This window comes from Cetorhinus maximus, chromosome 3 (genome assembly GCF_964194155.1).
Source record: "Cetorhinus maximus chromosome 3, sCetMax3.hap1.1, whole genome shotgun sequence".
Taxonomy (NCBI): Eukaryota; Metazoa; Chordata; class Chondrichthyes; order Lamniformes; family Cetorhinidae; genus Cetorhinus; species Cetorhinus maximus.
The window spans coordinates 102,684,861-102,709,645 of NC_135881.1; the positions used below are offsets into that span (position 1 = coordinate 102,684,861).

At 43.3% G+C, this 24,785-nt stretch overlaps 1 protein-coding gene across 1 annotated transcript in view; it reads left to right on the forward strand.

Annotated features, from left to right (window-relative positions):
- slc25a13 (solute carrier family 25 member 13) overlaps positions 1–24,304 on the forward strand; it is a 403,392-nt gene extending 379,088 nt beyond the window's left edge. The window contains exons 19-22 of the mRNA XM_078535669.1: positions 4,180–4,338; positions 4,424–4,511; positions 7,127–7,132; positions 24,145–24,304. Coding sequence (XP_078391795.1) covers positions 4,180–4,338; positions 4,424–4,511; positions 7,127–7,132; positions 24,145–24,304 — 413 coding nt within the window. The remainder of the gene's footprint in view (positions 1–4,179; positions 4,339–4,423; positions 4,512–7,126; positions 7,133–24,144) is intronic.
- The last annotated feature ends 481 nt before the right edge of the window (positions 24,305–24,785 follow it).

Consider the following 24,785-nt stretch of genomic DNA (forward strand, 5'->3'; position numbering starts at 1 on the left):
TAAGTGCCACGTGTGGAAGCGCCAGGCAATACTGGTCCTGCAGTTCCATGTGTGTGGAGCTAGCTGAAGGTTCGTTGGATTAAAGTGTCCCAGGTGTCCCTGCCTACTTGGTATAGTAGCGGGTCAGCGTGCTGCCCCTCATCATTGCCTTGTGCTTCTTCATCCTCTGAGCCACTGCTGGATTCATCATGTGCAGCCTCATCCACTGCGTCAAGGTCTTCATCGTCAACTACACCCCACCTTTCCAGCGCAAGATCGTGCAGAGCGCAGATGGTACTGGAGTGTGCCCCCTGCGCAGTCCAGGCAACGGAAGCGCATCTTGAGAAGACTGATGGCTTTCTCCACCACAGCCCTTGTGGTGCCCTGGCTCCTATTGTAGCACTCCTCAGCTTCTGTTCTGGGATGCCGGAAAGGCGTCATGAGCCACCTTCTGAGGGGATAACCCTTGTCACCCACCAGCCAACCATCCAGCCGAGCCGGAGCACTGAAGAGCCCCTGCACCTGGAAGTGTTTGAGGATGTAGGCATCGTGGGAGCTGCCTGAGTACATTGCACAAACTTGCAGAATGTCCATCCTGTGATCACACACTCTCTGCACGTTCATGGAGTGGATGCCCTTCCTGTTGACAAAGGCACTGGGCTCACCTGCTGGTGCCTTGATGGCCACATCTGTGCAGTCTATTGCACCCTGGACGCAGGGGAAGCCAGCAATGGCCGTGAAGCCTCTGGTTCGCTGTGCCTGACTTGCCTGATCACAGCGGAAGTGGATAAAGGTCAATGCCCATCTGAATAGAGTGTCTATAACCTGCTTGACACAAGTGTGGACAGCTGATTGGGAGACACCTCAAAGATCACCCACCGAGCCCTGGAAGGAGCCAGATGCATAAAAGTGGAAGGCAACTGTGACCTTCAGAGCCACTGGCATGGGGTGCCCACCCACACAGTTAGGGGAGATCTCAGGGCCAATCATCTGACAGATATAGTTCACTGTCCCCCATTGACAGTCAGAGCCTCCTTCGGCACTGCACCTCAGACATATTGAGGTAGCTGTTTCGCCGCCTGTATACCCTGGCAGCAGGATAGTGGCATCTTCCGCAGCCCCTTCCACCTTGTACTACCTCTTGGCCCTGCGCCCCTTGTGCCTGCGCCTGGCCTCCCAAAGGTGGCTCCCCTGGAGGCTGATTGTTCACTCCTGGCACCCTCCTTATTCTATCCCTCCCTTCCTCCTCAGAGGAGCTGCCTCCCAGTGGAGATGTCAGAACCCATACCCAGGCTAAATGGAGGCCTCCGGAAAGCTGCAGGCCCGATAAAGATTACTGTCTGCAGACTGCTGAGCTGAAGCTTCAAAGTACGGAGAAAGCTATTGGAAATCGATCTGAACTGCTAACAATCACACAGACAAGTTTAAAACACTTCCTGCAATAAATACATCGGATCAAACATTAACAACCCCTCTGAGCCCACATATCCCGCCCGTGGATGAGGTTTGTTAAAAAAAATCAGTTAACCGCCTGCCCGTTGCACCCGTGCACCGAGGCGAAGATTACACGGGCTCCTCAAAATCGGCATCGATTGCCGAGTTAAGAGCCTTAACAAGAACTTTAATTAATGGCAGGCGCACGTTGTGCTTCATAGCGTGCCCGCCCAGCTAAACATCGCGATGCCTGCGCTGATGTCGGGACGCTGCGCACGACATTTTAAGCGCTGAAGTGCAGGCTCCGCCACCCGCACATCAGCCATAAAATTCTGCCCAAAGTGTGGAATTTCCCGGTCCTGCCAGCAGCAAGTTTCATGGAGGGTGGGAGCGGAAAATTCTGAGAGAAGCCAAAAGTCAGAAATTTTTCCTCACCACTTTCATGGCGGGCTGACGACAGGTCGGATTTCCCTTTGACCCATGTCGGAACCCCACCTGCATGCATTACCATGGCATGAATAGTCATTAAAAACATAAATCGCTGAAATCATGCTCCCCCCCTCCCAATTACGTGCCACACCAGCAGGAAATGAGACCAGTCTGAATCACATAAGTGGCGTGCTGCTGCCAACCTTCACTTTGCTTGTCATTTCAAGGCGAGTGCAGCATTCAAAGCCTGCTTGTAACAGCACTGCTCCAGGCCGTCGCAATGCCAAAGCTGTAATGATAGGCCAGACAGGTGGGGCTGTCTGGTTGGGCTCCTGACGGTGGGTGCCACGGGTGTGCAGGGCTCTTCATGGTGGGTGCCTCGGGTGTGCAGTAGGTGCCTTGGGTGTACGGTAGGTGCCTCAGGTGTGCAGTAGGGCTACTCACAGATGTTGCCTTGGGTGTGCAATAGGGCTGTGCACGGTAGTTGTTGTGCTTCTCCTGGAGGAGAGCACTCAAGGTGTGCTTTGGGTCTCAGGCAGGACTGCACTCTAAAACAGAGACCAGCATGGTGACTGAGGGGGAGGTGGTGGGAAATGACAGAGACATGAGGGTGAACGGTGCAGGTGAGAGTGGTCTTGGATGGGTGGGGGCACGTTGGGGAATGATGGCAGGCGTGATGTTGGGAAATCTGGAGCCTGACATGGAAGACTAGAACACAGACAGAGGTGAGTCGGATTCGTTTGGCAGGAATGGTAGGGGATGAACGCAGACTCTCAAATAGGAAAGGGGGTGGTTAGTGTGGCACAAGAGGGAAGGGTTGCACAAAGACTCATGAAGTGGGGGAGAGAGATGGTGTTGTGATCAGTCCTAAAGAAACCGTGGAGCTGACTGACAGACAGTCATAGTCCAGCAACTGATGCCAAAAGGTCGGCTTGAGATATTAAAGGCAGTCCTGGGGTTCAGTGGACCACCTAGCTGGGTTGAGATATTAAGGGCAGTCCTGGGGCTTCGTGGGCCATGCTACAGGGCTATGCATGATACACATGTCGTGGTCCTGCTCCAGGGTAGGGCAAGGCCGGTGTACTCAAGGGGGATCAGGCACAGCTTGGTGTGCAGGGCATGGTCATTGCCTCACCTTTGGTGGCAATGGGGGTATGTGGCTCGGTACTGGGCTGCAGATGGGATGGTCATATTTAAAGGGGGCATCTACAGCATATAATGGGGAAAAGGAAATAAAGGGGGGTTACTTGAAGCTGTCTTGGTGGGCGGGGGTGGGTGTCACCTCTGTATATCACTGTGCACACAGCCTCAAGTTAGGGAGGGATGAGGTCCACATGGGTATGGGAACATCCACAGTGATGGGCTCAGAGAGGAGGGCAGGAATGTCCACAGCAATAACTATGGAATCCAGAGTTACTGGTGGAGGCTGCAGAATAACTGGAGGGAGGTCTACCTGCACATCGTGGGGCTCTGGGATGATCGGTGGGGGGAACATGAATGGTAACAGAGGGAGGGTCGAAGCTGGTCTTGAAGTAGAGATGCAGCACCACCATCTTGACATCCTGAAGTAATGACGCAGTTTAAAATCAAAACTGGAAAAAATTCTCCACGGGAGGGGCCTGAGGCAGTGTGGGAGGAGGCCAGGGCTGCACTTAGGGGCCCTGGCAGGAGACACGCTCATACTTCTTAGTTTCCCAACATGGAGGTGAAGTCTCACCTGATAGAACTCATGAACATTTTATCGAGAATGTAGGTTTGGGACCACTGACATTATAGTGCACCTTAACACGAGACTGCAAGAGCCATTGGGGTCACATATAAGGTGATCAATGTGAACATTTAAAGAGAGGAATGTGAGAAGGGAAGATGCAACCAACCATGAATGGAGCACAGCTGCTGGATATCTACAAGATGATCACTTGAATCCCTGTAAAGTGCATTGTCCAATTGGCATGTTTCATGGGCCAAAGGGCATCCACTCTTTCCAAAAGTGCAAGTTTGGCATCAAAGGTATACCAAATCAGGCATTGTGGAGTGCCTTCAGTGAGGGTAAACATAGCATGGCTGTGCTCAAGCCTTTACAATCTCATTAACTCTTATCTTGTGCCGTAATCTTTTATGTGGCACCTTATTGAATGCCTTTTGGAAATATCTTCAATTCTGCCCCGTGAGAAAAAATGGTAGGTGTTCCTCCAACTTAAGCTTTGTCTTGTTGGTGATGATTCTAGAACTTTTCAATAAGTAATTCTTGTACATTTCCAAACCAAAGCTACCCTATTTGAGTATGGTTTTAGGTATATTGTTTTATTCTTGAATGTTTTTTGTTTTCCATATTAGGGATGCCTGCGGCTTCTTTAGTGACACCTGCTGATGTTATCAAAACAAGGTTACAGGTGGCTGAACGTGAAGGGCAAACTAAATATAGTGGATTGCTGGACTGTTTTTGGAAGATTCTACGACAGGAGGGCCCAGCTGCTTTCTGGAAAGGAGTTACAGGTACACATACATGATTTTACTTGTATTCTTGTGGAGGAGTTTGCTCTGTCTTAAGTAACCATTTTTGTTTGTTTCCCCCTCATAGCCCGTGTATTGCGTTCCTCACCCCAGTTTGGTATTACTTTGTTGACTTATGAGCTTTTGCAGAGGCTTTTAAATTTTGATTTTGGCAAGTAAGTATTAATGTTTCATTTTAGAAGTGTTCCCTAAAAGTTTTCTTGAACACAAAATTTGTTGTTCTATTTTCTGTATGTTAGCAGTTGCTTATGTACCTTGCACCTGTGTACTTAATTTAGTCTAAGATGTGAGGAAGGTGAGGTAGAAGGCTGAAAAATAACTCCTAGAGTGCAGTGACTGCTGTTCTGTGGGCAAAATACAGCAGGCATTCTACAGGCAACATCCAACCAACAGTAATCTGTTTTTGGTGGTGCATGTAGAGGGAGAAATATTGGCTTGGACTGGAATAACTCTGAACTCTTCTTTGTGCACTGCCACGGGATCTTTTAACATCCACCTGAACCAATACATGGGACCTAATTTGAATGACTCAGTCAAAGGTTGACATCTTCAAATAATACAGCATTGTCCTAGTATTATAATGCAGTGTTAGTCTGGATCAAATACTCAACTCCTGGTGTTGGATTCAAACATGAATGAGAACCAAAAGTACTATAAAGCAAGGCAAGCTAACATGCTGAGGTGCCATACATGCAAGGCAAAACAATATACATAAAATAGGTTTAGCGATTGCGTTAGAGCATTAACTCCAATTCTGGGCACTTTAGGAAAGATGTGAGGGCTCTAGAGCAGGGATCAAAGTCATTTTTTGGGGCTCTTCTGAGGTTTTCTCGAGGGCGATTTTTGATTTTCAGAGATTACTTTTTGGTTTCCAGGGGTTCCTTTTTCATTCTCACTAACTCCTTTATTAGGTGGTGCAGTTACGATGTAACATTGCATATTTGTGTTGACCTCTCGGGTATTTGGACTCATAGAAGGAGAATTAAGGGAATTCATGAACATCCTTAATAATCACCCCTCCATTAAACTTAAAGCCACAACATACAAGGAAAGCTTTAATTTCCCAGGCATTACAGTACTAAATTGGCACAAGAAAAGTAACAGACATGAACTAGCAACAAAAGTTTTTTTCAAAACAACTGACACATACTTATACACAAAAAAAAAATCATGCTAAACACACCTGCAGAATGATGAGGTCACAGCCAATGTGGCTACATTGCATATGCACAATGGTGGAAGATTTTAGCCAGGCGGTTACTACCCTTTTTACTGCATCTCAGATCTCAATCACAGATGTAAATTTAACAATTGATCTAGCATTGATATTGATCTAGCATGAATTGCTGTTTGCGGAAGAGAACTCCAAATGTGTTCCTAATTGCATTCCTGAAAGATCTGGGGCTGGATTTTACATTCCCAAACTGGCGTGCTACCCTCTCCACAACACCACACCTCCCCCACCACTCCCCAACCACCCTACCCCACCCCAGCCCTAGGCTAACAAAATTTTCAGTGTGATGATCTTGGGCTGGTAACCCAACATAATCATGCCATCTCCAATAATATGGACAGTGCACGGGGGCTGAAATCAGCAGCTGGCCCGCTGTTTTGAAAGCTATGAAGCTTGCTAACATAGAAACTAGGAGCAGGAGTAGGCCATTCAGCCCTTCGAGCCTGCTCTGCCATTCAATATGATCGTGGCTGATCCTCTATCTCAACGCCATATTCCCGTTTTCTATCCATACCCCTTGATGCCCCTAATATCCAAAAAATTATCAATTTCTTTCTTGAATATATTCAGTGACCCGGCCTCCACAGCCTTCTGTGGTAGAGAATTCCACAGGTTGGCCACCCTCTGAGTGAAGAAATTTTTCCTTTTCTCAGTCCTAAATGGCCTGCCCCATATCTTGAGACTGTGACCCTAAGTTCTAGACTCCCCAACCAAGGGAAACATCCTCCCTGCATCTAGTCTGTCTAGCCCTGTTTGAATTTGAATTTTACATGTTTCAATCAGATCCCCTCTCATTCTTCTAAACTCTAGTGAATACAGGCCCAGTCGAACCAATCTCTTCTCATACGACAGTCCTGCCATCCCCGGTATAAGCCTAGTGAACCTTCACTGCACTCCCTCTATGGCAAGTATATCCTTTCTTAGGTAGGAAGACCAAAACTGCATGCAATACTCCAGGTGTGGTCTCACCAAGGCCTTGTATAGCTGCAGTAAGACATCCCTACTTCTGAACTCAAATCCTCTTGCAATGAGGGCCAACATACCATTTGCCTTCCTAATTGCTTGCTGCACCAGCCTGTTTACTTTCATTGACTGGTGTACAAGGACACCCAGATCCCTTAGTACATCCACATTTCCCAATATTTAAATAATCATTTAAATAATACTCTACCTTTCTGTTTTTCACACCGAAGCGTATAACTTTACATTTATCCACGTTATACTGCATCTGCCATGTGTTTTCACACAGACACAACTTGTCTAAATCGCCCTGAAGCCTCCTTGCATCCTCCTCACAACTCACAACCCTGCCCAGTTTTGTGTCGTCAACAAACTTGGAAATATTGAATTTGGTTTCCTCATCCAAGTCATTTATATATATATATCGTTACTATCTGGACCCAAGCACTGATCCCTGCAGTACACCACCAGTCACCACCTGCCATCCGGAAAGAGACCCATTTATTCCCATTCTCAGGCCGGGATTTTCCAGCCCCGTCGCAGGCCTGACCCACCGCAGGCTAGGCGGCGCCCCAGCCAGAAGTCCATTGACTTGTGGCGAGACCAGACGATCATGGCGGCAGGCGGGTGCTGAAAATCCCGCCTTCTGTTTTTGGTCTGTCAACCAATTCTCAACCCATGTCAGTATATTACCCCCGACCCCATGTGCTTTAATTTTTGCCCACAAGCCTCTTATGTGGGTCCTTATCAAAAGACTTCTTGAAATCCAAACACACCACATCCACTGGTTCTCCCTTATCTATGCTACTGGTTACATCCTCAAAAACTCCAGTAGATTAGTCAAGCATGATTTCCCTTTCATAAACCCATGCTGACTTTGTCTGATCCCATTAATGCTTTCCAAGTGTTCTGTTACCACGTCTTTTATAATAGACTCTAACATTTTCCCCACTACTGATGTTAGGCTAACTGGTTTGTAATTCTTTGATTTTTCTCTCCCTCCTTTTTTAAATAGTGGGTTTACATTTGCCACCCTCCAATCTGTAGGAACTGCCCCAGAGTCTATAGAATTTTGGAAGATGACCACCAATGCTTCCAATATTTCCAGGGCCACTTCCTTTAGTACTCTGGCATGTAGATTATCAGGCCCCGGGTATTTTTCAGCCTTTAACTGTTTCTGTTGCATCATTTTTTTACTAATACTGATTTTCTTCAATTCCTCGCTCTCACTAGACCCTTGGTTCCCTAACATTTCTGGGAAATTATTTGTGTCCTCTTTTGTGAAGACAGAACCAAAATATGTGTTCAATTCTTCTGCCATTTCTTTGTTCCCCATTATAATTTCCCCCATTTTTGACTATAAGGGACCTACATTTGTCTTTGCTCATCTTTTTCTCTTCACATATTTATAGAAGCTTTTACAGTCAGCTTTTATGTTCCCTGCAAGTTTACTCTCATACTCCATTTTCCCCTTCTTGATCAATCTTTTTGTCCACTTTTACTAAATTGCAAACTGCTCCCAATCCTCAGGCTTGCTGCTTTTTCTGGCAATTTTATATATCTCCTCTTTGGATCTGATACTATCCCTAATTTCTTTTGTAATCCATGGTTGAGCCATCTTTCCTGTTTTAGTTTTGCACCGGACAGGAATGAATAATTGTTGTTATTCATGCATACTTTCCTTAAGTATCAGCCATTACTTATCCATCATCAGCCCTGTTAGTAAGGTTCCCCAATCCATCATTGCCAACTCACACCTCTTACCCTCATACCTTAACAACCCAATTGTCCACAATTTTTCATTGCCTGCTGCATTTTTTTGGGCGTCGGACATAAAACTGTTTGGGAGTCTTTTACACCAGCTATCATGAGACGGCGCAAGGGCAGTAGAACATAGGAACAGGAGTAGGCCATTCAGCCCATCAAGCCTGCTCTGCCATTCAATTAGATCATGGCTGACCATCTAACTTAATGTCACTTTCCCACACTATTTCCATATCCCTTAATGTCATTAGTCTCCGGAAATCCATTGAATTCTGTCTTGAAGGTGCTCAGTGATTGAGTTTCCACAGACCGAGGTAGAGAATTCCAAAGATTCACCACCTCTGAGTGAAGAAATTCCTCATCACCTCAGTCTTAAACGGCCTACCCCTTATCCTGAGATTGTGCCCCCTGATTTTCAATTAACCAATCAGGGGAAACATCTTATCTACATCCACCCTGTCACACCCTGCAAGAATTTTGTAGGTTTCAATGAGGTCACCTCTCATTATTTGAAACTCTAGGGAATGCAGACCCAGTCTCCTCAATCTCTCCTCATAAGAAACTCCTGTCTTCCCAGAGATTGATCTAATGAACCACTTTTGCACTCCCGCTACATCCTTCCTTCAATAAGGGAACTAAAACTGTACACAATACTACAGGTGTGGCCTCACCAAGGCTCTATATAACTGCAGCAAGACATCTTTACTCCTGTAACCAAATCCCCTCACGGTGAAGGCCAACATACCATTTGCCTTCCTAATTGCTTGCTGCACCTGCAAGAGACTCATCAACAAGGATACCCAGGTCCCTTTGGACATCCACACTTCCCAACCTCTCACCATTTAAGAAGTATTCTGCCTTGTTTTTTTTTAACCAAAGTGAATAACTTCACACTTATTCACATTATATTCCATCTGCCATGTTCTAGCCCATTCACTTAGCCTGTCCAAGTCCTTCTGAAGCCTCCTTGCATTCTTGTCACAACTTGCGTTCCCACTCAGTTTGGTGTCATCAGCAAATCTGGAAATATTAAAATTGGTCCCCACATCCAAATCATTCATATAGATTGTGAACAGCTGTGGACCTAGCACTGATCGCTGTGGTACCCCACTAGTAACAGCCTGCCATCCTGAGAATGATATGTTTATTCCTAATCTTTGCTTTCTGTCAGTTAACCTATTCTCAGTCCATACTAGTATATTTCCCCCAACTCCATGCACTCTAATTTTATTTACTAACCTCTCTGTGGGACCTTATCAAAAGACTTCTGAAAATCCGAATACACCACATCCACTGATTTTCCTTTATCTATGCTACAAGTAACATCCTCAAAAAACTCTAACATGATTCCCCTTTCATAAATCCATGTTGACTTTGCCCAATTTTACCATTCATTTCTAAATGTCTAGTAATCACATACTTCATAACAGATTCTAACATTTTCCCTACTACTGACGTCGAACTAACAGGTCTGTAGTTCTCCATTCTCTCTCTCTCCCCCTCCCTTCTTGAATCGTGGGGTTACATTTGATACTTTCCAGTCTGCAGGAACCTTTGCTAAAGATTTTTGAAAGATAAGCACCAATGCATCCACTATCTCTCCAGCCACCTCTTTCAATACTCTGGGATAAAGCTCATCTGATCCAGGGGATTTATCAACCTTCAATCCAGTTAGCTTTTCAAGTACTACCTCTTTACTAATACTAGTTTTTTTCAGTTCCTCAGTTTCACCAGTTTCTTGGTTGCCTAATATTTCTAGGAGATTTTCTGTGTTGTCTTCTGTGAAGTCAGACGCAAAGTAACTGTTTAGTTTCTCCGCCATTTCCCTGTTCTCCACTATAAATTCTCCTGCCCCCACCTGAAATGGGCCCACATTTGTCCAAGCTAATCTTTTCCTTTTCACGTACCTAAAGAAGCTTTTACAGCCTGCCTTTATGTTCCTCGCTGGTTTGCATTACTGTTTGGGATCTAAGTAAATGCGAAATCGTTGCATGTTTGTCTTTTCTCTTTCTTAATCAGTTTCTTGGCCCTCTTTTGCTGGATTCTAAATTGCTCCCAATTCTCATGTTTACCACTGGAAAAGGCCTGACACTGGCACCATGGTTGAATGTACCAGCAGATTCTGCTGTGGAAGATGGCAGTGTCTGTATGTTTTTTAATTACAGTTTTATGTTTTTTACACCTTCAATGAGCAATAAAGACTGATTCTGAGAGCAAAAAATTCTAGCCATGACCAACTTGCTCTTCGTGGCATTACCCCTCTGCCACATGACATCCCAGCGTACTGTGCCAATTAGGCGCGGAGTCCCTCTTGCATCACAGTTTCTCAGAACCCACAAGTTATAGATTCACACCAACGTGTGATTCATATTCCATTGTGAACGCGGCTGCAACAAAAATTCAACACCCTATTATCTTTTATAGTAACCCAAAGTCACAAGAACTGACTATATTGTGACATCTAAAAACAGGCATGAGAAACATAAAATTTGCCCTGATAATAACTGCAAAATTGAAAGGGAGCAAGGGGAATGGTTTGTGGTCAGGAAGCAAGCTTCCTTTGCACCTACAATTGGCCTCCTTCCTGTCGGACAGCCACTAATTGACTATCTGCTTGATTAGACTGCAGACATGGTGGGGGCGGGAGCAAGCGGATCCCTCAGTTTCCATTCTGCTTCCTTCACTCTGCCAAGAAACATAAAATCCTGCCCCTGGTTCTAATTTTTAGATTCTAGACTTCCCTAAATTAATTGATCATTTACCTCATTACATTTCCTTCATTCCAACAGTGACTATACTTCTAAAGTATTTCATTGACTATAAAGCACTTTGGGATGCCCTAAGGCCATAAAAGGCACTATAAAAATGCAAGTCATTCATTACAGTTTGGGATCGGGAACAAAATGGTAAATGCAAAATGGTTGCATGTTTAGCTCTTAACAGATCACTGCACCTCAAGTAATTCACGTAAATGCAAATCTTTCTTATGAAATAAAACTGTTCAGCATTAATTTATCCATTTAACAGTGTTCATTACAATGGCATCCACTACATTTTTCCCCATACAGTGTTTCTTGAACTTATGCAGCCTTCGTTTGCAAGGAATTCATTACCTCAGTGACTTCAAGTTTTCCTGGCTCCCAGTTAGCTTAGTATTCCTTCGGTGACAAGTTTAAAAATGTTCTCTCCCTCTTGCAGCCTCTCCCCCTCACAACCTCTCCCTTTCGCAGCCTCTTCCCGTCGCAACCTTTCTATCCTTACAGCCTCTCTCCCTCTCGCAGCCTCGCTCTCCCTCGCAGCCTCTCTCCCCCTCACAACTTCTCCCTTTCACAGCCTCTCCCCGTCGCAGCCTCTTTCCCTCTCACAGCCTCTCTCCTGCCCACAGCCTCTCTCCCGCTCACAGTCTCTCTCCCTCTCGCAGCTTCGCTCCCCCTCGCAGCCTCTCTCCCCTTTGCAGCTTCTCTCCGTGCTCAGGCTGTTGTGCTGCCACTCATTTTCCCTCTGTTCCTCCAGTCATAGAATATTTCTCTCCCATGCCTTCAGCTGATAGGTTTGATTGCATCCCGCCAGTGAGCTTATCAGATGAAAGCACGGGAGAGAATTGGAGCAACAGCTCCTCGCAGATTCTGTCCCTTCCACGTACGGGGGCAACTTTTCAATCACAGGGTGACCAATGAGAGAACTTTCCTAGTCTTTCTGGGGGATTTTGAGGGCAAATTCATTTGCTACACCTGTGTATTTGAATCCAGCTCTGGAGAGGGTAAAGAAGAGATATAGTGGAATAGTTCTGTTCTGTTCTGTTAAGAGCAGAGAAATATAAGGAAGATTTGACAGAGTGTTTGAAACCATGGAAGATTAGATATGCCAAATAGAGAAACTGCTTTCAATGCAGGGTTGATAACCAGAGTGCACAGATTTAAGGTGTTTGGCAAAAGAAACAGAGGCAACATGAGGAAAAGTTTTTTTTTATGCAGTAAGTGGTTAGGATTTGGAATGCATTGCCTGATAGGGTGCTGGATACAGATTTAATAGCAGCCTTCAGAACAGAACTGAACAAATACTTGGAGAAAAAACTGCAGATTATGGATCAAGAGTGAGACTAACTAAACTGTACTTCGATAGAGCCAGTGCTGACTCAGTGGACAGAATGGCCTCCTGTGTTGTACTATTCTATGATTCAATGATTCAACTGTTCTTGGTCTGGACCATTTTTACACAGAGAACGCTTGAGAAAAGCAGCGTGGCCATTTACAGAGAGAGTGTGAGAAAAGCAGTGGGGCCATTTACAACGAGAGTGTGAGAGAAACAGCGAGGCCTTTAACAGTGAGAGAATGAGAGGAGTGTGGCCTTTAACAGTGAGAGGAGTGTGGCCTTTAATAGTGAGTGAGTGCAAGAGGAGAGTAGCCTTTAACAGTGAGAGAGTGAGAGGAGGGTGGTCTTTAACAATGAGAGTGCAAGAGGAGAGTGACCTTTAACAGTGAGAGGGTGCGAGAAGAGTGAGAGACCATTAAAGAGTGCGAGAGGGAAAAGAGCATGGAGAACAGCTGATTGGTGAGTATTTCTAGTCTTTAAAGTAAAACTAAGGTCTTCAGTTTATGTTTAGGTCTCTAGTTTTTTCTGCTCCTTTTCTTACAGGTAGTTTGTTAAGTATAAGTTCAATACTGGTATGCATAAAAAATAATTATAATGAAATGTAAAGAGTGGGGACACCAGAGTAATTAATTAATAATTTGAATAAAATACAAGAGCAGTGGCAGAACGGGTGATGTGTTGCTGCTGCAACATGTGGGTGCTGCTGGACACCAAGGTGATCCAGAGTGAACACATCTGTACCAGGAACTTTGGAGCTGGAGTCCGAGCTGCAGACATTATGCCAGATCAGGGAAGGGGAAAGTTACCTGGATGCTTTGCTCCAGGAGGCGGTCACATCCTTCAGATTAAGTAATTCAAATTTGGTCTGTGATCAGGGACAGGAGGGTGTGACAGCAGGTGAATCAGGTATGGGGGCCCAGGGAGTAGCATTCGAGGAGCCTCAGCCCCTGCAACTGTCCAACAGTTATGAGTTTCTTGCAAGCTGTGTGGATGAGAGCAGGTACTGCAGGAAAGATGAGCAAACTAACCACCGGCACCGTGGTACAGGAGCCATTCAAGTGAGGGGGAGGAAATAGGAATGTAGTAATGGTAGGGGACAGTATAATTAGGGGGATAGATACTGTTCTCTGCAGCCATGAGTGTGAGTCCAGAAGGCTGTGTTGCCTGCCCGGTGCCAGGGTTAAGGACATCTACTCAAAGTTAGAGAGGAACTTGGAGTGGGAGGGGTGGGATCCAGTTGTTGTCATCGTGTTGGTACCAATGGCATTGATAGGACTAGAAAGGAAGTTCTGCTGAAAGAATTTGAACAGTTAGGAGCTAAATTAAAAAGCAGAACCCCCAAGTTAATAATCTCAGGACTACTACCTGAGTCACAGGCAAACTGGCATAGGGTAAAGAAAGTCAAAGATTTAAATGTGTGGCTGAAAAATTGGTGTGGGAGGAATGGGTTTCAGTTCATGGGGCACTGGCATTAGTACTGGGGTAGAAGGGAGCTGGTGCGGTGGGATGGGCTTGACTTGAACCATGTTAGGATCAGTGTCCTGGCGAACCGAATAACTAGGGCTGTAGAGAGGGCTTTAAACCAAATAAAATGGGGGAGGGTTCTAGAAAGGGGATACATAGGCTTACAAAGCAAAAGGATATGGCAGCCTTGCAGGGCAGCTATTTAGGTAATGATACCCAGAGTGTGACAGGAAGGGGCAGAGTGTACAAACATGAAAGAAACAGCAGCAACTAGGGTCAAAGGGGGAAAAAATGGTAAAAAGGGAAAATTAATGGCTCTTTACTTAAATGCACGTAGTATTCAGAACAAAATAAATGAATTAATGGCACAAATAGAGGTTAATGGGTATGATCTAATAGCCAATATGAAGACGTGGTTACAAGGAGATCAAAACTGGGAACTAAATATTCACGGGTATATGACTTTTTGAAAGGAAGGTAGGAAGGAAATGGTAGTGGGGTAGCTTTGTTAGTACAAGATGGAATAAGTATGATAGCAAGAAAGGATCTTAGATTGGAAGATGTAGAATCCATATGGGCAGAGGTAAGAAATAACAAGGGGAAGAAAACACTGGTGGGAGTAGTGTATAGGTCCCCTAACAGTAGCTATACTGTAGGACAGACAATAAATCAGGAGATAATGAAGGCATGTAAAAAAGACAGTACATTAATCATAGGTGACTTTAATCTTCATGTAGATTGGGAAAATCAAATTGGCAGAGGTAGCCATGAGCAAGAATTCATAGAGTATTCGGGACAGTTTCCTAGAACAATATGTTGTGGATCCAACCAGGGATCAGGCTTTTTTGGATCTGGTAATGAGGCAGGTTTAATAAATGATCTCAGAGTAAAAGATGCCCTAGGAAACAGTGACCATAATATAGTAGAATTTAGCATTCAGTTTGAGAGTGAGAAACTTGGGTCGGAAACAACTGTGCTAAACTTAAAGAAGGGTAATTACAAAGGAATGAGGGCAGAGTTGGCAGGAATGGACTGGGATAGGGCTTTAGCAGAAAAAACGGTTGATGAACAAAGGCAGACGTTTAAGAAAATAGTTCATGACTCACAACAAGGATATATCCCAGTGAGGAAGAAGGATTCAAGAAAAGGGATAAACTAACCATGGTTAGCCAAGGAAGTTAAGGATAATATCAAATTGAAAGAAAAGACATACAATGTGGCAAAGATTAGAGATAAGCCAGAGCATTGGGAAAGTTTTAAAAACCAACAAAAGATGACCAAAAAAAAATAAAGAGGGAGAAAATAAACTTTGAGGGTAAACTAGCAATATAAAAACGGATAGTAAGAGCTTCTTTAAATATATAAAAAGGAAGAGAGGGACCAAAGTGAACATAGGCCCTTAAAGAATGAGGATGGAGAAATAATAATGGGGAACCAGGAAATTTCAGAGGAGTTGAATAAATACTTTGCATCAATCTTCATGGTAGAAGACACTAATAGCATTCCAATACTAAATAATCAAGGGGCAAAAGAGGGGGAGGAAATAAATACAATAGCTATCACTAGAGGAAAAAGTACTAGGGAAACTAATGGGGCTAAAGGCCGATAAGTCCACTGGACCTGATGGATTGCATCCTAGGATATTAAAGAAAGTAGCTCCAGAGATAGTGGATGTACCGATAGTAATCTTCCAAGAATCCTTAGATTCTGAAAAAGTCCCAGAGGATTGGAAAACTGCGAACGTAACACCCTTATTCAAAACGCGAGGCAGACAAAAAAAAACAGGTAACGATAGGCCAGTTGGCTTAACATCTGTTATTGGGAAAATGTTAGAGTCTCTTGGTAAAGGTTGTAATAGCAGAGCATTTAGAATTAAATAATCTAATCAAGCAGAGTCAGCATGGCTTCATGAAGGGGAAATCATGCCTGACAACTTTATTGGAATTCTTTGAGGAGGTAACAAGCAGGATAGATAAAGGGGAACCAGTAGATGTAATATATTTGGATTTCCAAAAGGCGTAAAATAAGGTACCGCACATAAGGCTACCCAATAAGACAAGAGCCCATGGTGTTGGGGGTGGTATATTAGCATGGATAGAGGATTGGCTAACTAATAGAAGACAGAGAGTTAGGATAAGGGTGGCATTTTCAGGATGGCAACCTGTAACTAGTGGAGTGCCACAGGGATCAGTGCTTTGGCCTCAATTATTTAAAATATATATTAACGACTTAGATGAAGGAAGTGAATGTACTATTGCCAAATTTGTGGACGATCCAAAAATAGGTGAGAAGGCAAGTGGTGAGGATGACACAAGGAGTCTACAGAGGGATATATACATGTTAAGTGAGTGGGCAAAAAAGTGGCAGATGAAATATAATGTGGGAAAATGTGAGATTATGCACTTTGGCAGGAAGAATAGAGGAACTTAGTATTATTTAAATGGAGAAAGACTGCTGCAAGAGGGATTTGGGAGTCCTTGTGCATGAATCCCAAAAAGCTAACATACAAGTTCAACAGGTAATAGGAAAGGCAAATGGAATGTTGGCCTTTATTTCAAAGGGAATAGAGTATAAAAATAGGGAAGACTTGCTAAAACTGTACAAGGCAGTAGTTAGACCACACCTAGAATACTGCGAACAGTTCTGGTCTCCTTATCTAGGGAAAGATATACTGGCATTGGAGGCAGTCCAGAGAAGGTTCACTAGGTTGATCCCAGGTATGGAGGGATTTTCTTATGAGGAGATGTTAAGTTCGACCTGTACTCATTGGAGTTTAGAAGAATGAGAGGCGACCTTATTTAAACATACAAGATTCTTAGGGGGCTTGACAGGGTAGATGCTGAGAGGTAGTTTACCCTTGTGGGAGAGTCTAGGACATAGAGAGAGGCATAGTCTCAGAGCAAGGGGTCGCCCATTTAAAACAGAGATGAGGAAGAATTTCTTCTCTCTGAGGGTAGTTAATCTGTGGAATTCTTTACCACAGAGGGCTATAGAACCTGGGTTGTTAAGTATATTCAAGGCAGAGATAGACAGTTTTTTAATCAGTAAGGGAGTCAAAAGTTATAGGGAAAAGGCAGGAAAGTGGAGTTGAGAATTATCAGATCAACCATGATCCCATTGAATGACGGAGCAGACTTGATGAGCCGAATGGCCTACTTCTGCTCCTACATCTTAAGCTCACTGAATAACTAGAAATATTAAGATAAAAGCAAAATACTGCGGATGCTCGAAATCTGAAACAAAAACAAAAATTGCTGGAAAAACTCAGCAGGTCTGACAGCATCTGTGGAGAGGAAGACAGAGTTAACGTTTCGAGTCCGTATGACTCTTCATCAGAACTGATTCTTCATCAGAACATTCTGATGAAGAGTCATACAGACTCGAAACATTAGCTCTGACTTCCTCTCCACAGATGCTGTCAGGCCTGCTGAGTTTTTCCAGCAATTTTTGTTTTTGAACTAGAAATATTAGTCAGGAAGCCTTTGAAAAATGATTTGTGGGCTATAGTCAGTGAGTGTAGACCCACTTTATATTTTTGGATGCTGTAGCATGAATGAGGATTGAATGGTATGTTATGTTTCGCTGTCATCAATATATCTGTCACATGCATTTACGCACTGCATAGACTTCACATAGTTACACAATATCATCATGGTATGTGTGCTTTGCCCAAAGATGGGCCTTTGGCTCATTGTCTGCAATGCTTCATCCTGAACTGCTTCTCTTGGCAGTCTTTGTCAGTGGTGGTTTGCCATTGCCTTCTATTCTCAGGGGCAGGGCAAGGAGGTGGGTCCCAAGTCTACCTCACCTGGAACAGGAATCGAATCTGTGCTGTTGACGTTATTCTGAACCACGCGCTTGCCACATAACCAACTGAGCCAGCCAGCCCCCAATATCATTATACATTATGCATAATTTTCAAATATGTGCAGTCTTGATTGCCAACATATATGATGCTTAGACCTCAGTTACATATTTTCTATATTTTTTATCAGATAAAATTCCCTCCATCCACTTAAATATTATTAATGTAGGCTGATCAAAAATCCTCAAACCCTCTATCAAATTAATAGTTTGTGGTCTATGAAATAATGGGCCTTAACTTCTGAGGCATGGCAATCACAGTAGGATTGCCACTCCACTCCTTTTTACTTATACTGGAATGTAGCTGCACCTTTTTTTGCCTGACCTGCCAACTTGGGCTGGGTGAGAATAGTGCACTGCAGCAGGTTCCCCAGGCCTTCAGTCTAGGCAGCAGAGTTAGAGGAAAGGAAGCCACGCCCGCTTTTTTACAGTACTAGCTTTTACAGATGGTCAGTGGAGGGGTCTGTGGGGGGTAGGATGGGTTGAGGGGGTCGGTTGGTCAGTGGGGTGGGTAGGATGAGTCAGGGGTTGGGTGGTCAGTTTGGGGGGGTAGGATAGGTCGGGTGGACAGTTGGGGGGGTCAGGTTGTTGGTTGGGGAGTAGTTGGGGGATTGGGAGACAGTGGAGGCTGGTGGGTAGTTGGGGGGTCGTGAGGGTAGTCGGGTAGGGAGGGGGGGGGTCCAAAGCATAGTCAGGGAGTGGGAAAGGTAGTCGAGGTCCTGTGGGGGGTGGGCAGGGGTGTCAGTACTATAGCTACCCAGGAGTTAGAAGTGGTTTTAATTCTTCTAACATTTCCTGGGTAACAACTATTCTGGTAAGACAGTCGGAACCATCCAAAGTCTCCGATTTAAATCAGATGGTTCCAAGTGCCAGGTAATTGCTCATTAGAAGTTTGAACTTCCTGGGCAATTCTTGTGCCGTCCTTGCGTGGGACTTTGGGAGGGGGCAGGTCCCTCAGCACATCTCCTGGGGTACCTCCTGAGTATGGCCCTTCGGAGATCGGAAGTTATACGTCCTAGAACTGACAAGGGAACATGCCATATTAGATTTCGTAATGAGTAATGACCCAGATTTAGTTAACAGCCTAAATGGTGCATTAACATTTATCTATTCGTGATTAAAGTATGATCAAGTTTTTGAAAAGGAGATGTGCAAAACGACTGCTTACGATTCTAGATTTAGGTAAATCTAACTAAATTTAATGACTTCAATGCGATGAGATGAAACTGTCTACAGTAAACTGTGTAAGTCTGTTAATGGGTAAAACAAGGGAGGATCAGTGGGTGGTGTTCAAAAAAAGAATTTAATGCGATTTAAACCTGATTCTTCCCCTAAAAGTCAAGAACTCTGCTTGCTTAAAAAAAAACCATGGATAATTAAAGAGGTACGAGACAACATCGAACCAGCTAAAAAGCATACTTAAATACAAAAAACAGGCACAGATCCTGGCAAATGGGAGAGATACAAAGAACATCGAAGGGTAAAAAAACACATTGAGCCACAAAAGGGGAGTATGGAAAAAAACTTGCAGGGAATATAAACACAAAATATTGTTATAATTATGTTAGGAAAAAGAGATGATTAAGTGCAATGTGGGGCTCCTTCAAAACTGATAAGTGATATCATCAATGAAAATGAGGAAATGGCAGACATGTTGGACATGATTTTAATTCATTCAAAACCCATCCACTTGCACAGAGTTAAAATTGGGCCCATTGAATAGTTAATTTGCGTTCGTATTTACAATAGAGGAAGAAGATTGTATGCCAGACATCCCAAGGAAAGAAATACTGAATGAGGGACCGGGACTCAAGTAAGAGTAATGAAGAAAATAATGGCACTAAAAAGTGACAAATCCTGAGATGGCTTCCATTCCAGAGTTTTTCAGGAAGTAGCTGATAATGTTGCAGATGCCCTATCTATCATCTTCCAAATTTCCCTTGATTCAGGGACAATTCCTTTAGATTGGAAAATTATGCATATCACATCAATATTTAAGAAAGGTGAGAGAAGGAAACCAGGGAATTATAGGCCAGTTAGCTAAAATCTATTGTCAGGAAATTATTCAAGCCTATAATTAAAGAGAGTGACTGAACACCTTGAAAATTTTTAGCTGATGAGAGAGATCCAGCATGGGTAAGCAATGCCTACTAACTGGATTGAATGTTTTGAAAAGATGACTAAAATAGTGGAAAGGGGAATCACTATGAATGTTGTTCTAATGGACACAAGGCATTTGATAAAATCTCTCATAAGAGACTGTTAGCTAAACTTGAAGCTCATGGAATTGAAGACAAATTATTGACCTGGTTAGGAATTAGGCTGAGTGACAAGAGACGGAGAGTAAGGATAGTGGTGTCCAACAAGAATCTTTAATAGGGCCTCAACTATCCACTTTATTTATTAGCAATTTCGATGATAGAATAGAAAGCCACATATACACATTTGCTGCTAACACAAAGGCACAAACTTCCAGTCTCTGGATCATTGGAGACCGGACGTACGACCATCACAGAAATCTGTGGAAGGTGGTGTCAAAAGAACCTTGGTAAGTTGCTACAGTGCAAAATGTAGATGGTACACACTGCTGCCGCTGTGCATCGGTGGTGGAGGGAGTGAATGTTCAATGTGGTGGATTGGTTGCCAGTTAAGCGGGCTGCTTTGTCGTGGATTGTGTCAAGCTTCTTAAGTGTTGTTGGAGCTGCACTCATCCAGGCAAGTGGAGAGTATTCCATCACACTCCTGACTTGTGCCTCTAGATGGTGGATAGGCTTTGGGGAGTCAAAAGGTGAGTTAATCTCTGCTGAATTCCCAGCCTCTGACATACTCTTGTTGCCACAGTATTTATCTGACTGGTCCGGTTCAGTTTCTAGACAATGGTAACTCCCAGGACATTGATAGTGGGGGATTCAGCAATGGTAATGCTGCTGAATGTCAAAGGGAGATGCTTAGATGCTCTCTTGTTGGAGATTGTGTGGGGCGAATGTTACTTGCCACACATGCAAGCATCAAACATGATACCAGGACCAATTTACTTACCAACTGTAGGGAGTTGAACTCAAAGAGAACAAGTTGAACAGATTCCATGCAGGTCCGGCAGCATCGGCGGAGAAGAAATCAGCCAACGTTTCGGGTCTTCACGACCCCTCGGCAGAACTGACGAGGGGTCGTGAAGACCCGAAACGTTGGCTGATCAGTTCTGCCGAGGGGTCGTGAAGACCCGAAACGTTGGCTGATTTCTTCTCCGCCGATGCTGCCGGACCTGCTGAGTTTTTCCAGGTAATTCTGTTTTTGTTTTGGATTTCCAGCATCCGCAGTAGCTTTTAGCTTTTTGTTTTTATTTTTGAACAGATTCCATTCCTGTTGTTTCTACTTCAGCTGCTAGAGTAGAGATAGTGAACTTGAAAGGATGTTCAGTGCCTTCCCCTTTTGGAAAACCTGACAGTAACCAAAATGCATATCCATTCTGTAGGAATTGGCGCTCTGTGTTATTCTAGTAATTTACTATCATTTTTACATTAAATCATTAAAAAATCAGTTCAAAGATGCTGATACAGTGTTAGATTTGCGTCACCAATCAAATAGTCTTAAGTGAAAAATATACAGTAGTATGATCTGAATGTTTTGACCCAAAGGAGATGTTCTCCATTAACACATTAGGGGCTAAATTTTGCCCTCGTCGGGTGGGCTCAACGGGAATTTCAAGTTAATTAGGTCATTAATGGCCTTAATAGGCCTTTCAATTATCGGCGGACGCGCAGCTGACTCTGGCACGTGCCCGCTGAACGAAATGTCGCACAAGGGTGCGATGACGTCGGGACGCACGCCTGACATCATTGCGCATCATATTACATTCCAGCGTGTTGGGCGTGTGCCCGCATGCTGAAGGTAAAATTCTGGCCTAGGTAGTTTCAGGGCAAAAGTAGTCACCTGCACTTGTTCACCAACAATCTAAAGCTAAAGGTGTGAAATCTTTTTATGATGACCCTAATCAAAATAAACCTGCATTTAAGTAAACCTATGGGCAGGATTTTCAGGTCATCAGGCAGGCGCAGTGGGCAGGTCTGGGAGCGGACGGGAAACAGGCCACTGCCCGCGATCGGCCCCCAACCTCAATTTCACTGGCCAATTATACCTCTGCCACACTATGTTAACTCCACCTTATTATAATTACACAGCTCTTCCTTGAGGTTTTTCCTTGCCTGGTTGATGCTGAAAGAAGACATATTTTTATTAAGAGCTCCCATCTCACTGAGGAGGCTTCAGGCCAATCAACAATCTGCTCTGAAATCTCTGCTCATGTTTTGACAGCTATGACAAATTTTACCACAGCAGCTGAGATAATCCACAATATTCTAAAACATCCAACAACGTTCTAAATAAAACAACTCATAACACCCTAAAAAAAAGTCATTACACTTTATCCCCCAAGTGTTAACAGATCCTTAAAAAAATTCTAGGATCCAGATCTGGATCTGCATCTTACCCAAACACTAATCAGTTCTTTCTTGGGCCATACCCCTTCTGTGAACCAAGTTTTGTTGCAATCTGACAATTAGTTATTGAGATATATTGATTGCAGTCAAACAGACTAACAAATAGGCTAAAACATTATCTCCGCCCCCATCTTCAGTGATGGAGGTCATTAGACCCAAAGTCTATATGACGCTAAAAACTTATAGTGCCCAAATCATGCCATAATTTGAGTACTCTGTTCACTTTTGGTCATCAAGACACAAGAGAATCAGTCAAATCAAGAGGGTAGTTAAGACAGGCCACAGATCCTCAGCATCAAAGAATTGAGTAACAAGGAAGGACTGGAGAAACTGGGCTTCTTTTAGCCTTCTGAGAGGAAAACTTGGAAGGAAAATTTTAGAATTATACCAAATATTATGTGGCAATGACAAGGTTAATCTGAAGCACTTTGAGATACCATGATAGTAAAACAAGAGATGTAGATTCAAATTGGTGAAAAGAAAGTTTAGGACGGATCCCAGGAAAAGCAACTTTGCACAAAGAATGATCAACACATGGAATGGTTCTCAGGATAGGTTAGTGGATATGAATGGATTTATTCAGATGACAGCTAGAATGTATTGGAGAGGTGGGAGCAAATTATTTGAATGGATCACCTGGCTGCCATGTATGAACATACAAACGGAGATACGAATTAGGAGCAGGAGTAGGCCATTCGGCCTCTCAAGCCTTTTCTGCCATTCAATAAGATAATGGCTGATCTGATTGTAACCTCAACTCCACATTCCTGCCTACCCCCGATAACCTTTGACCCCCTTGCCTTTCAAGAATCTATCTAGCTCTTCTGTAAAAATGTTCAAAGACTTTCTTTCACTGCCTTTTGAGGAAGAGAGTTCCAAAGACTCACAATCCTCAGAGAAAAAAAAATTCTCCTCATCTTTGTCTTAAATGAGTGATCCCCTATTTTTAAACAGTGACCCCTAGTTCTGGATTCTCCCACCAGAGGAAACATCCTGTCTACATCCACCCTGTCAAGACCCCTCAGGATCTTAAAGGTTTCAATCAAGTTGCCTCTTACTCTTCTAAACTCCAGTGGATACAAGCCTAACCTGTCAAACCTTTCCTCATAAGACAACCCTCCCATTCCTGATATTAGTCTAGTAAACCTTCTATGAGCTACTTCTTATGCATTCACATTCTTCATTAAATAAGGAGAGCAATACTGTACACAGTACTCTAGATGTGATCTCAGCAGTGCCCTGTACAAGTGAAGCATAACCTCCCTAGTTTTGTATTCAATTCCCCTCTCAATAAAAAATAACATTCTATTAGCTTTCCTAATTACTTGCTATACCTGCATACTAGCCATTTGTGATTCATGCACTGCAACACCCAGATCCCTGTGAATCTCAGAGCTCTACAATCTCTCACCATTTAGATAATATGATTCTTTTTTTTATTCTTCCTGCCAAAATGGACAATTTCATCTTTGCCCACATTATACTCCATTTACCAGGTCTTTGCCCACTCACTTAACCTATCAATGTCCCTTTGTAGCCTCCTTATGGCTCTTTCACAACTTATTTTCCTACCTATCTTTGTGTCATCAGTAAATTAGTTGACATCCTAGCACATAGAGAAATCTAGTCCCACTTCACAATTGGCTTAGAACTACTGTGTTCTCAGCAAGCAAGTTTGCCTTCGTTCATCTGTATCCTCCCACCCCAATTAGCTCCCCAGAGAACAGAAAATTTTGCTTATATGTTAATGCAGGACTTTGTGGCTTCACAAATTTGTTTTTTGTACTTCAAGTAAAGAAGAGGTTTGCACTGCTCTTAAAACCATGATTTGCTTTGGAATTAATAGTATACTTTCACCTTAATAATATATTTTGTCTTTTATTTCACCTTTCTTCCTGTCCCTAATAATAACAGAAAATCTAGAATGGATTCACTACCACAATATAGATTTAGCCTATCTGGCCGTAATCGAGACTATATCGGTGGCTACAAGTTAGTCATTTCTACTTTTTCTGGAGTTGAACGCAAATTTGGACTCTATCTACCACGATTTTCATCATCCAATCCACCGTGATCCTGTGATTCTAAAGCCAAGGCATGAATGTAAAGGCTTTCTGTGGCTATAAGTTGTGAAGGAGCGAGTCAACACATTTTACTTTACAGCTATTTGACAGCTGTCAACATGCAAGATGGTTTTACTTGTGCAATTTGATGCAAAAATACTTAATTGGTACATAATGCATAATTACATGAATTGTTTCTGTTTTGTGATTTATTAAAAAAAGGTTTACTTTTACCTCTTGATGTTTTATGTATATTAATGTACATAGTGACCTGTTTGAAAGGACCCAGTTGCTGATTTAATATAGAGTATTGTCGAGATTAGTATTATTTGGTTTAGTATTGGATTAACATACGCTCAACAGAAATTATGATGCTTCAAATAAATATCCATTTTAATCAGTGGAAATTTTGAAATTTTAACTGCAATGTAGAAATGATTTGATTGTATTTGAACAAGGAATTATTCTAACACTGATCAGTATTGTTGAGCT